This window comes from Acytostelium subglobosum (genome assembly GCF_000787575.1).
Source record: "Acytostelium subglobosum LB1 DNA, scaffold: scaffold33, whole genome shotgun sequence".
NCBI lineage: Eukaryota > Evosea > Eumycetozoa > Acytosteliales > Acytosteliaceae > Acytostelium > Acytostelium subglobosum.
Genome location: NW_012236500.1, coordinates 242,338 through 255,804, shown reverse-complemented (window position 1 = coordinate 255,804; position 13,467 = coordinate 242,338). Strand labels below are relative to the sequence as shown.

Sequence of the window (13,467 nt, the reverse complement as noted above, 5' to 3'; positions counted from 1 at the left end):
TCTTATATATATTTAAACATACTTATTCTGAAACTTACCTTTCATTTACTAAAGATAAACATAACTAAAATTAATTTTACATACTCTAAAGATATATTCTACTTATAATTATTTGATAATTAATCAAACACCTAAACTAATTTTAATAATAATGATATACATTATTTTATCATTTATCCTTTTCTATATTTTATTTAAATTGAATTCATCCAATAAATCACAACTCCAACCTATTCATCAACAACAAGACGAACAAACTTCCAGCCAACACCCTACCAAAAATGATCAAGAAAATCAAAATCCAACAAAAACACTCATTCCGACAACTAAATCACAACAACCTCAACACAAAGAGATAATTTATGAACAAGTACAATCACCTGATGTCAAAGTGATTGATCCAATAAGTGTAAACTATCACTTTACACGACAGTGTAACTATCAATGTGGATTCTGTTTCCATACTGCAAAGGAGAGGACTCATCTACCTATTGAGGACTCGAAGCATGGTCTCAAACTCCTAAAAGAAGCTGGTACCAAGAAGATCAACTTCAGTGGTGGCGAGCCATTCTACATCCAACGAGGTCACTATCTTGGTGAGATGGTACGTTACTGCAAAGAAGAACTCCACTTTGACAGTGTATCCATTGTATCCAATGGTAGTCTAATCGAAGAAGATTGGTTCCCAAGATATGGTATGTGTATATATCACTCATTCATTCAATCGATCAATCACTGACTCAATCATTGATACACAACTTAGGTCAATACCTTGATATATTGGCAATATCATGTGATTCATTCGTGGATAAGACTAATCATAAGATTGGAAGAAGGACAACAAGTACAAGGAAGACACCAACACAACTCAATCATAGAGAGAAGATGATGAAGATCAAGGAATGGTGCGACAAGTATCGCGTGGTGTTCAAGATCAACTCGGTGATCAACAAGTTCAACAAGGATGAGGACATGACCGATCACATCAAGCAGTTGGATCCCAAGCGTTGGAAGGTGTTCCAATGTCTGATCCTCAAGGGCGAGAACAGTGGCGGGGCAGGCGATCTCCGGGATGCCCGTGAGTTTGTCATCAGTGACGAGGACTTCAAGAGCTTCCTTCATCGCCATCACGAACTAGAGTGTCTGGTGCCAGAGGATAACGAGACCATGAGGGATAGCTATCTCATACTTGATGAGCAGATGCGATTCCTTGATTGCACTGGTGGTGCCAAGGTACCCTCAGAGTCTATTCTCAAAGTAGGAGTGAACAATGCCATCCAACACAGTGGCTTTGATCCAACCACCTTTATCAGCAGGCTTGGAATCTATGAATGGGACAAGAACAAAGTACTTCGAGGTGCTGGTCCTCAGGCCGACCTTTCCTTCTGATCATCCTGTATGAGTGTGTGTGGACATTAATAAAGTCATGTGATTGATCAGGACATCATCATTCATTCATTTTTCCAAAAGCATAGTTATAAATGATCAAACATATAATACCATACAATGGCCATGAATAAGATCAACTCATACTCCAAGTTACTTGGTGCAGTACATCTCATGATCTTTGCTCCAACATCATCACTTGGTCGTCATCACAATAACAACCCCAATCACAAGCTGGCATTGATGTCAAAGATGCCCAATGTCAACTCAACAGAATGGTCAATATTGTTACATAAACGAATGAATAGTAACTTTAAAGATGGTCAATATGGTCTGGTAGGTGGACATTTGGAGAATGGAGAGACTATCATTGAGGCAGGAGTGCGCGAGGCAAAGGAAGAGGCAGACCTGATCATCAATCATTCAGACTTGGAGATAATAAGTAGTATACATAGACATAGTGGCGATAGAGAGTACATTGACTTCTTTGTTCGTTGTATTCACTATCAAGGTGAACCACATAACATGGAGCCCAACAAATGTTCAGATCTTCGCTTCTTCCCTTTAAACGCACTTCCACCATCACTCATCGATCACATCCACCTTGGCATTCACAACTCACTAAATGGTGTACACTTCCATGAGATATCAAAGACGATCTAATTGGTTGATTGATTGATTGATCAAGCAGTGTGAGTGCACTCATATATCTTAATCATAGATCTTGATACTAGTATCTTTGTATTTATTAAAGAACTATATAATACTTTTTAGGTTTAGGGATAGGGAGAGGTTTGAGATTGATTACTTTGATACACCATTGTCTTGCATAATTCTTTAACATATAGATACAATGTGTATTGTCAATCTTGCGAAGTATATGATGGACCTGATCAATAAAATGACAAATACATATATCCAATAAATTTGGGAATCTACCAAACAACTCCATTGCATTCTCCAGCTTTTCCATCTTGTAATGCAATTGCAAATGTATAGATAGTAATTGAATCGTGAATTTGGATTGTCTCATTTCCAGAACTGATCTAAAACATCTTCGTTGACTTATGTATAAGTAATCAATCTCACTTGAAGATGGCGCGCATTTATTAATAAACTATATGCTACTTAGGTGAATGGGGAGAGATTTGAGATTGATTACTTTGAAAGTCCATTTTCTTAAGTTATTCCTGGACATATAGATAAAATGTGTCTTGTCAATTTTGCGAAGTACATAGTCGACTTGATCAATAAAAAGACAAATACATATATCCAATACATTTGGGAATGTACCAAATAATTCCGTTGTATTCTCCAGCCTGGTGGCCACCTTGTAATCCAAAACCAAATGTACAGATATTAATCGTATTGGGAATATAAATTGTCTCATTTCCAGAACTGATCTAAAACATCTTCGTTGACATATGTATAAATGATCAATATTGACATCGTCGCCAAGTGTGTGTAAATGATCCAAATTTGGAATAAATAGATGAATGAGGTTGGGTAGGTATTCTTGATACATGTGGCGTATTCCTCCTCCATGGCCAATCTTCAACCATGTGATACTCTTTGGTAGACCATCTGAACTGAGTTTCTTGATATAACACTCCAATGATGTTAATGTGTCTGGCAATATATCTGGATATAAATGTTGATTGAACTCTCCACCCAAGGTCAATGTTCTGAGATTGTTTGGAAGTACGCGTACTCCACCAGGGTGTAGGTCTCTATTGAACTGTTGGCCAAAATGAAGTTCGATCAATGTACCTGGGAAGGTGCCATATTCAATCTTTTGATCAAACATCTCGCCAAAGGTCAACGATTCCAGCAATGGAGGAAGTGTTCCGGGTGTGATCGGTTCATTGAATTTATAGCACAACATCAATGATTTGATTGTATCTGGAAACGATCCAAATGGAATACCTTCACCAAGTTTGAAAAAGGCAAGTGATGTCAATGATGTTGGTAGAATTGAAGGTTGGATCATGTTCTTTTCGAATCTTATCATGGTATCATTTATGAATAGAACATGGTTCCCAGAAGGAGACTTGATCCCAGGTGAAAGTAATGTCTTCTGATCTTGTCCATGATATAGTTCAGTGATTGATGATGGTAGTACACCAATTGATAACGGTTGATCAAACTTATGACCTAGGTTCAATGACAGGAGTCTATGTGGAAGCGCACCTGGTTCAATCACTCTGTTGAATCTGTCAAGAGTGAGTGATGTGATCGATGGAGGGAGCATCCCAGGTGTGATGTCTGATTGAAGGTTTATCAAAGTTAATGATTGGAGGTTCGGGGGCAGTGTACATTTCTTAAGATCAAGTTGATAGGCTTGTATGCTCAAACTTGTGATTGACGATGGTAGTTGATAAGCTGGATCGCCAATCTCCTTTGGCAAAAAAGAATTGTCTCCAACAACCTCCTCCACATGTTCAAGAACATTGAGTGAGAGTAGCTGTGTCACTGCCTCCATGCATGGCAGTTTGAAACTACTGCTAAACTTGAGAAAGCGGATAGACAATGGTAGTGAGTTGGCTGGTAGTTGTTGCTCAAACATATCTCCGAATCTCAACTCTGTCAACGATCTAGGGAGCAAAGTGCTCAAACCAATGCCAGTGCCAGTGCCTGTGCCCTTATGACCATCCCATACTATAGGCTTGTTAAACAGGTATCCAAATTTCAGCTTGGTGATTGAGTCTGGAAGTGATGGAGTGGCCTTTGATCCTGAGCTCAAGAATGATGTGATTGCCGATGGCTTCCAAAGCAAGTCCTTGTTGAAGTCGTGTCTAAAGGTCAGTTCGACCAAGGTATTGGGTAATGATCCAGGTATGATTGTCTTGTTGAACCTTCCACCAAACTTGATTGATCGCAATGTTGAAGGCAGCGACCCAACCTGTATCTGTTGATTGAATGAATCATCGAATTTAATGAACTTGATTGTTGGTAATAATAACTTTGATATCAATCTATTACTATTCTTATTGATGTTGTTATGATGAAACAATATGTAGATTGGTGATGATGATGATGATATGTAACTACCATTGTTCAAATGAATGAACAATCTCTTGCATGACAAACCAAGTGATATCAAGTCAACTGAATAACTTTGTCCAACAGATAACCAATCCAAAATATAATTAATAATTGTATTATTTATCTTATCCATTTATATCTATCTATCTACATGTTTATCTCAAAGAAATACTTATATACTTATGACTATTCATTCAGCGAACTTAAAACTTGTGATCACAAATATAAATATCTGAAAGTTCAAAAAATATGGTTCTTTGAAAATTAATTTACACTTGTGATCATCATTAATATTAATATTTTTCATTAGACATGCAGAAATGCATGATGATCTTTGATGATAACTTATTTATTTTTGTGATGTGTGGTGATATTAATGTTGTGGTTGGTGTTGGTTAGGGGTTGGGGTTTCAAATTAGTAGTTGCGGATGGGTTTGGTGATGCCTTTATCGATCTCGTATTGGACTATGTAGCAGATCAAACAGAATGCTTTGTTTAGACGTTCCAAACTCGATCTCCAAGTGGTGCTCATTGACTTCCAAGACTTTACCCGGGCAAAGAAATTCTCGACGACCACTCTATGGAATGAGACGACATGGTTGTAGGCCTTCTCCTCTTCTGTGAATTCTTTCTTTCCCCTCCTTTTGATAGGACAGACAAAATGACGAAATGCTCCAATATAGGCCTTGAAAAATAAGTTAACTAAATTACAGGAAATTTTTATAAGTTATATAATTAGTTTTGTTTCATGAATAGTTAATGGCGTCTTCACTATTTATCGACAACTTCATTCTCATTACACTAAATGTAATTGGTGTGGGTGAGTTTTAAACTACATGAAACTGACACAACCTTAGAACGCACTATCGGACAATAAATTTACACTTCTGGAAATGAGAATCCAATTATTGAATGTTTTAACTCGATCCAACCGTTTCTTCAAAGATAGTCCAATTAGGTTCCAATTTATACTTCATGAAATGTTTTGTTACAATAATAATTTAAAGATTAGATTTCTTGATTGATTGAAGGGACACATAGTTTTAAGTTTGGAGATCATTCAAACCATATCTAACTCCACCCGATTAGAAGATTGAGTGTCCCTGTCCCCCTTTATGAGGTACTTCATTTCGTCAACTACAAGGAGAAGAGCACCCAACAATGGTTCGGCATTGTCTGCGCAGTCATCACAATGTGATGAGTCCAACCACTAATTTGAAACCACAACCCCTAACCAACACCAAAACATGAACAACACCACACATCACAAAAATAAATAAGTTATCATCAAAGATCATCATGCATTTCTGCATGTCTATTGATTATAGATGTTGGAGGTGATTGATTATATATTATGTAATGGACTCACTTCCATTTCTTATACTTTATCATATAATAAAGTATCTTTATGATGTTGATGATATAACATGCTTCATCTTATCATGCAAGAGACATTATCAAAACAGACTAGCAATCACTAAACAATCACCAACATGTACTTACAACTATGGTCGAACAACCAATCACGTATTATTCCACCGTTGAAAATCACATAGTAAGTTGACTCATACTTCCATTCATCAATCTCCCATTCTATCAATCAAATATTAACTCGTTCACTCAGATTGGAAACCGATCATATATAAGCCAATCAAAGATGTTCAACCGTATGAGTTAAAGATGTATTGTGATGGCCAACATTCGAGTGTGATGTTTGAGAAATCGTTCAACATGCCTTTGTCAACATTGACCATTCCATCACATGTGTCAAAGTTGGACTTTACTCACTCAAGTTATGACTTGCCAATCCAACCAGGTGACATACCAGATAACATAACAGATATCAATCTAAACGGCGTGTACAACCAACCATTTCAGCCTGGATCCTTGCCACCCTCAACCAGGATATTGATTCTCGGTGTATACAATCATCCATTGACACCCGGCACCTTGCCTGCAGCATTGGAGGAGCTCTGGCTAGGCTCTGACATGGACTCTGGTGAACAGATCATCTCTGGTGCACTACCATCATCGATCAAGTCTATAGGCGGGTGTTACAGACATCCCCTGCATCCAGGTGATCTTCCACCAAACTTAGAGAGTCTCAATATGGACTTTTTTGAACATCCGATCTTGCCTGGCGTGCTGCCTGCCTCATTGACCAGTCTCGAGTTTCATGGATACAGTCATGCAATCGAACCAGGTATGCTCCCTCCAAACTTAAAGACACTCATCACTAAAGATGAATTCACGTTGCAAGTTGGTGCTCTGCCCAAGACATTGACCAGCCTTACCCTTGGCATGTATTTCAATCAAGAGATAATGTGTGACGTACTTCCAACAGGCCTGCTATCATTGGACCTTGGAGGATACTACAATCATCAGTTGAAGCCAAACATTCTACCAAACACACTCACATCATTGACGCTCAGCATATTCCACAATCAACCTATTATCAATGGTTCATTGCCCCAATCACTTCGATCATTCTCATGTCTCAACAATCAACAATTACAAGAGATCAATGCGCCATCATGCTTTGAACACTGCTACAACCTGGAGAGTGTGACCTTCACCAATGGTAGCAGGACAAAGGAGATTTGTGATCTACCAATTAATGATCTCTTCTTCCATGGACGCCTCAAATCATTCGCCTTTCTACTCTACATCTTCCACCTCATCTACCTACCAAAGACCATCGAACAATATGCAAACTCGAACATACCCAATCTCAAACTAAACTTCCATGAAATGGAGGGAGTAATTCGAAAGTTGGATACACATCACTATTTGATCAAGGATCTTATAGATAACTTATTATTAAAAAGTATTTTGTCCAAAGGACTTGTTTGTTACCCCTCACCATCGAGCGTCTGGCGCGGAAACTCTGTTACCACCCCAGTGGCCGCATTAATTTCAAACACTTCATTTTTATGAAGATCACATGTCATTCAGATAAAATTAGTAGTGTATATAAGATATATATAAGATGGTAGATTATAACCAGAGATTGGAACCAAGACTATGAAAATGACGATGATTACAATGGACAAGTACCAGAACAAATAGTATATGTGTTGGAACACGTATACTCTCAGGCCATCTACACTTTGGCATCACTCAAGGGTGGAGATGCTATCGTTGCAAGGAACTTAATAGAGATCTCCAAACGAGCTGGTATCCAAATCAGTCTGGCATTCATTATTATTAATGAGTATGTTCCGGGAACTGCATGCTCTCACTCAATGACACTGACTCACCTGCAACAACAATAACATTAGAGGTGGAAGTTATGATCCGCCACATCGATAAAACCCTGATGGAGAGTATGAAGAAACTGAGAGGTCGTATTCATTGGAAAATGTAAGAGACATCAGGACTGGCAAGCTGCAATCGGCTCGGTATGGCGTCTCGCCAGATGAAGAAGTCATCCCTCAAGGCTCACTGGACGATCTCGAACCATTCAAAGAGGATCTGGACTTGGAGGCCACAGGTATGTACACCACAACCCTCCCATCACCTGATCAATCACATTAACTAACCCGATACGACACGATATACAGGTAACGAAGGACAGACATACGAGAGATTTTATCGAACTGCTGTAATAGTGATTGAGGATTATATGTCATGAGTTGATGAATGAACTAATGAATGAACTGATCGATGTCCATATTCTATATTTTATAATGTCCGCTGCTGCTGCTGCTTCTTCTTCTTCTTCTCCTGATGACCACGGACATCACAGCGACAATGAGTGCAGTACCAACGATACAACCGATGACGACTCCGGCAATGGCTCCACCACTTAGTCCAGCTCTACAAATGTCGGGGTGATCACCTTGTAACGAACATTGGTACTCTTCATCGCAGCTCACCAGGTCCCTACCTTCATGGTTCTTTATATTGTTGATGGCCAAGTGACCTTTGGAACAATCGACGATGGGGGCAGAGATGGCCAGCCCGAGATTCACACCAATAACGACGTCGTGGAGCGAGAGTCTGGAGCCGGTCATGCGCATGATGTTGGAGCCAACAAACATGTTGTTGGACAATGTGCAGTTGGTCATTGATACGATGCTGAAGAATCCATAGACGAGTTGTCCATTCTTGATCGAGTTGTTGGTCAGGGATGTGCGCACGATGGTCATGTTGCCATTGTTCCGTAGCAAGTATGACAAGTTGGAGTTGCCATCAAAGTCGGTATCCTTTATCAACAATGATCCACCATTCTCAATCAATGTTGTCGTGCCACCTAAACGTATATTAATGTTATTATTGATGGTGCAGTTGGAGATTACTGATTGCTCGACATTGTTGATATCAATGAGTAGGTCTTGGAAGTTGTTGTTGGAGATAGTTGAACCGGTCATCAAGAAGTTGGCACGTTTACATGTGATCAATGATGCGGCGGTGTTGTTGACAAAGTCCATCTGTTTGATGAACAAGTCGGATTGGTAGGCCATGATCAATTCGAATGGATATACACTCTCTGATGGTTTATAATTTGTTATACTTCCACCATTGATTGTGAGTGATGGACGAGTTGTTGAATAATAATCATCCATATATATATTGATTGGTGATAGGATGGCATATGATGTGTTGGTACTTGTGAATGTGATATTATTGAGTACTACATCGACTTGTCTACTAAATATTATTGAAGAATCTATTAATGTGATATTGTTCAAAGTGATCTTTGACCTGCAATTAACAAGTGGATCCTTGGCGTATATAAATGTTGAAGGGTTTGAGCTAAAGTCAAATATAACCTTTTCATCATGTGATTGTGATGGTGATGGTCCGATCACAATGTCGAGACAAATAATGTTTATGTTGGAGTTGCCTCCTGTGTTGTTGGATGCTTGTAATTGTTGGTATACACCTGGTTGCAATATAATATTAAGTTGTATATCATTATTATTATTATTACTATTATTATTATTATTAATCATATGTTTGAATGAGTTGATTGATGAAGAGATATTTGGACAAGCTTGATTATTATCTAATTTTAATCCACATATTATTGATATATTTGTTGATGATTGATCTACATATAATGATATAATCTTTGGTAGTTCTACTTGTTGTTGAACTTTTATTTCAATTCCATTGACTTTATAATTAATCAATACAAACAAAATAATTAAATATAAATTTCTAAAATATATATTCTTCATTTTAATGATATTTCTATTTATATAAATACAATAGTCTTATTACTATTATTATTATTGTTATTATTAATGAATTAGTGATCTATGTGAGGACCAAGTTGACAAGATATAAATATCCTTGGTAAGTGGTACTCATGAGTGTTGGTGATCATACCATACCAGGTCCTTCCCGACCTGTTGACCAAAAAAAACAGCTTTAAAATAAATATAGTAGGATGACCTAGTTTGACTTTGGGTTACGATATTCTTCCGGACTGATTCGGGAATGGAGGTAACCAACATATCGAAAAAAAACGAACTATCCCAATTCAACAAGAGTAATAACTCATTTGGAAAGAAAAACTGTGAATTTGACGAACCTGATCAACACTAAACCCCCAAACCCCAAGTTGGTCGTTGTGTACCTCGTTGGTGGTATTTTGGTCTACGTGCACCCCTGGCTATTGGTCTTGCCCTTAACCAATACCCGAACAAGAAGAACATTACTCGATGTACTAATTGATCCCCAATAGATTGAATCAATTAGGCGTCCCTCATATAACCTCTGGTGCCATTGGAACATATTTTTTCTAAACGAAGATGAACGTGTTGTCTGGATGTTCAAGGACATCTTTGCAACGTGTTCCCATTCACTGAATATTTTCCGTTGTTGTCATGCATGCCAAGACCCTGACCAGTTCCTGTTTGACTGGTTGTCTGATTGACTGATTGATTTGATTGATTGATTAATTAATTGATTGGTTGGCCTAAATGGTAAATTGAAAGATCGTCCTGGTATGGTCCATGGGTGGCCAGGGGGGAGCATCATGCTCACACTTGAATGATCATTCCAGGGTAGTTGAAGGGTCATAGAAGTAGTTGTATGATTGCTCGTAGGGGAAGAGTACATGTTGGTCCTTGGCTCGACTGAGTAGTTGGACAACATTGCCAATACAATAGTTTGTTCTGATTCTTGGTCTACCACCAATTGTAACCTGACTGTGTTCATAGATCAATGCCATCACACGATAATCATCAATGAATCGAATATGATAAACTGTCCTACATTGATTATTTGTGAAGCTAAGCAGGTATGTACCCACATAACGCACGTTGGCCAAAGCAGCCAGTATATGTTTGGCAACATAATAGTAGCTGAACTCCATTTGCAGGCCCAACAAGTGTGTCGTGATGGGATAGTCCAGTACGTCTATTTCAGGATGTGATCGAAGGTCAGAGTTGGAGTTGAGTACACGCACCTCCAACTCGCCTCTATCCTGCGATGCCAGACTATGAAGATATGAGCCATGTATACACAGGTTGATGATCGAGAGGTATTTGAGGTTGGGTGGCAGACAGACATTGCTACGATGTTGAAAGAATCCCTCACCAATGCCAAGTCGTGTGATTGAAGCCGGCAGTACACCTTGTAGCAATGGTTGATTGAACTTGTTGCCAAGCATCAGCTCGGTAATTGATTCTGGCAGTGTACCGGGGGAGATAGGTTGGTTGCCTGTGTATGTCAACTTGGTGAGCTGACTGGGCAACATCTTGGCCGTGAGGGGTGATTCAAGATACTGTCCAATGGTCAGATCATTCAATGACTTGGGAAGAGTGTCTGTACCAATAGGCTGATTGAACGCGCAGAGATATAGACGTTGGAGACCAGGTGGCAGCGTGTCAGACAGTAACATTTGATTGAACAGCGAGCTGAAGATCAACTCGATGAGTGTACGCGGCAGAGTATCATGTCCTATCGCCTGATTGAAGTACACTCCAAACTTTAAGAATGTGAGCGATGGTGGAAGGGCACCACGCACAATTTGCTTGTTGAAGTTCTCTCCAAAGGTGAGTGATGTGAGCGTGTTGGGGAGCACCCCAGGCTCGAGCATGTGATTGAAGTTCTTGCCCAAGGATAGCCAAGTGAGTGATTGGGGCAAGGTATTAGGTCCAATCTCCTTCGTATAATAGTTGTACAGTGACAACCTGGTCAATGATTGAGGTAGTTGGCCTGGCTTCAAGACTTGTCGCGCGACACCATACATCTCCCGGAGAGTGCTGGGGTACTTGAGATCAGTGTCTTCATCGGATTGTGCCGTCAAGTATCTCAGTTTGAGCAGGTTGGGAGGTAGGAGCAGGGCACTCTTGAACTGCTGGCCAAAGGTCAGATTAGTCAGTGTGTCGGGCAACTGGCCTTGGTGTGACAAAGGTTTGTTAAAGTCGTTGCCAAAGAAGAGCGTGCGCAGCCTCTCTGGCAAGACATTGATGCCAATATGTTGGTCGTAGAACGCTCCAAACGCGAGATATGTCAGCGAGTAGGGTAAGACATCAACAGCCAGCGGTTGATTGTATGCTTGGCCGAATGTGAGATAGAGGAGGCTGGTCGGGAGAGTGCCTGGCCCGATAGAGGCCTTGTAATGGTCGCCAAAGTTCAGCTGAGTGAGTGAGTGAGGCAGACCATCCTTATACAACTGCATCTTATAATAGAAACCAAAGGATAGAGTCTTGATTGATTGTGGTAGTGTACCATTCTTTAGAGGTTGGTTGAATGATGGACTGAGCAGTAGTGTGTGTGGGCTGAGCAAGTTGTCTTGGCGTTTGTTTGGAGGTGTTGTGTCCGTGTCATCAATATCGACCAATGACTTGAAGTTATAGGGTACTCGAATGTTGTTAAACAATGATGATGATGATATAGATGTCTGAGTGGAGTTGGACTTGTTCTTTAGAGAGTTCACTGTCTTTGATACTTGTAGCCATTTTGGAATTAGACAATAATACTTTCTACAAGTTAGTCTTAAACACAATGAATCAATCTCATCATTTATACATTGTACAATATGTTTAAGTAATATATCTGATATATTATGTTCCATTTTATATTTATATTTGTGTATTAGTATAATGAAAATGATATCATTCGATTCACCTTGTCGTCCTCTTTAGTATATTGCTGGCTTAAGGTATTGACTGAATTATCAAATCAACAACAAGGTCTGTTCCAAACATATCGATCTTCTTTCCAAAAACAACCAATTCACTTGACCATTCAACTAGATATTTATTAAACGTGAATATTTCCGAAAGGGAATTATCCATTAATCAATCAAACAATTGTATAAACTGAATTTAATATAAAGTTGATAAATTTGGAAAGTCCCATTCGCCCTAAATTTTCCCTATTTAAATATGGAAATTGACTGACAAAAAACATGGGCTCCATAGCATAGCTGGTTATTGTACTTCCCTAGTAAGGAAGGGGTCACGAGTTCGAATCTCGTTGGAGCCTTTTCACTTTGAGATTTTAGGGGTTTTTTTGAGGCTTGGAATGGTTCCAAGTGCCTTAGAAATAGTGAAAAAACCGAAACGAGTGATACAGTTACTATCTGTTACTCGATCACTCAATCTAGCAAAGTCAATACATCAACTCTCAATCAACAACAGCTGTACTCAGGTGAGTGCCCTGTCACAGATTACAATGGGAGCGGAGTCTTTCTTCGCAAGGTATGGCCCGATCAATGATCGTGCGCCACCCTCATCGCAGTCATCATACGACGTGCGTATCTTCTACCCTGGCGCAGCGCTGCTGCCAGAGGACTACATGAAAGGTCTGCGCTTGCACATGCGTGTAAGCAGATCGTACCCATCAGGCACTGCTGCCTCTTAGGATAGCAGTGCACTCCGTGGCTTGACCGTTGAAGGTAAAGCCTACTCTTCTGCAGAACTCAGCAAGCTTGTCGAGCACTTCCGCAGCAACGCTTGCACCCTCACTGGCGCCTCGTCACCTGTCAGCGCCCGCCTGTTTGTGCCATCCACCACTTCGTCGAGATGACGTTTGTGGCCCAGACGACGGCGCCCGTACCAGCGACAGACATTT

General features: G+C 39.7%; 7 protein-coding genes across 7 annotated transcripts; 4 read left to right on the top strand and 3 right to left on the bottom strand.

Moving 5' to 3' along the window:
* Nucleotides 1-601: 601 nt before the first annotated feature.
* Nucleotides 602-1,389, top strand: SAMD00019534_115750 (hypothetical protein; the record flags this gene model as incomplete). The annotated part of the gene is made up of 2 exons (XM_012893262.1): nucleotides 602-695; nucleotides 764-1,389. 2 exons carry the CDS (start codon nucleotides 602-604, stop codon nucleotides 1,387-1,389), a joined length of 720 nt encoding a protein of 239 aa, XP_012748716.1.
* A 117-nt stretch (nucleotides 1,390-1,506) lies between these two features.
* SAMD00019534_115740 (hypothetical protein) lies at nucleotides 1,507-2,049 on the top strand (the record flags this gene model as incomplete). The annotated part of the gene is made up of 1 exon (XM_012893261.1): nucleotides 1,507-2,049. One exon carries the CDS (start codon nucleotides 1,507-1,509, stop codon nucleotides 2,047-2,049), a length of 543 nt encoding a protein of 180 aa, XP_012748715.1.
* A 460-nt stretch (nucleotides 2,050-2,509) lies between these two features.
* SAMD00019534_115730 (hypothetical protein) lies at nucleotides 2,510-3,661 on the bottom strand (the record flags this gene model as incomplete). The annotated part of the gene is made up of 1 exon (XM_012893260.1): nucleotides 2,510-3,661. A coding segment is annotated over one exon (1,152 nt), but the record flags the coding sequence as incomplete, so codon positions are not given.
* Nucleotides 3,662-6,141: 2,480 nt separating this feature from the next.
* On the top strand, nucleotides 6,142-7,390 carry SAMD00019534_115720 (hypothetical protein; the record flags this gene model as incomplete). Its single annotated transcript, XM_012893259.1, has 2 exons — nucleotides 6,142-7,258; nucleotides 7,371-7,390. The coding sequence occupies 2 exons, from the start codon at nucleotides 6,142-6,144 to the stop codon at nucleotides 7,388-7,390; spliced, it is 1,137 nt and encodes a 378-aa protein (XP_012748713.1).
* A 718-nt stretch (nucleotides 7,391-8,108) lies between these two features.
* SAMD00019534_115710 (hypothetical protein) lies at nucleotides 8,109-8,897 on the bottom strand (the record flags this gene model as incomplete). The annotated part of the gene is made up of 1 exon (XM_012893258.1): nucleotides 8,109-8,897. One exon carries the CDS (start codon nucleotides 8,895-8,897, stop codon nucleotides 8,109-8,111), a length of 789 nt encoding a protein of 262 aa, XP_012748712.1.
* Nucleotides 8,898-10,447: 1,550 nt separating this feature from the next.
* On the bottom strand, nucleotides 10,448-12,130 carry SAMD00019534_115700 (hypothetical protein; the record flags this gene model as incomplete). Its single annotated transcript, XM_012893257.1, has 3 exons — nucleotides 10,448-11,170; nucleotides 11,354-11,608; nucleotides 11,726-12,130. Coding segments are annotated over 3 exons (1,383 nt in total), but the record flags the coding sequence as incomplete, so codon positions are not given.
* Nucleotides 12,131-13,068: 938 nt separating this feature from the next.
* Nucleotides 13,069-13,422, top strand: SAMD00019534_115690 (hypothetical protein; the record flags this gene model as incomplete). Its single annotated transcript, XM_012893256.1, has 2 exons — nucleotides 13,069-13,218; nucleotides 13,258-13,422. 2 exons carry the CDS (start codon nucleotides 13,069-13,071, stop codon nucleotides 13,420-13,422), a joined length of 315 nt encoding a protein of 104 aa, XP_012748710.1.
* Between the last annotated feature and the right edge of the window lie 45 nt (nucleotides 13,423-13,467).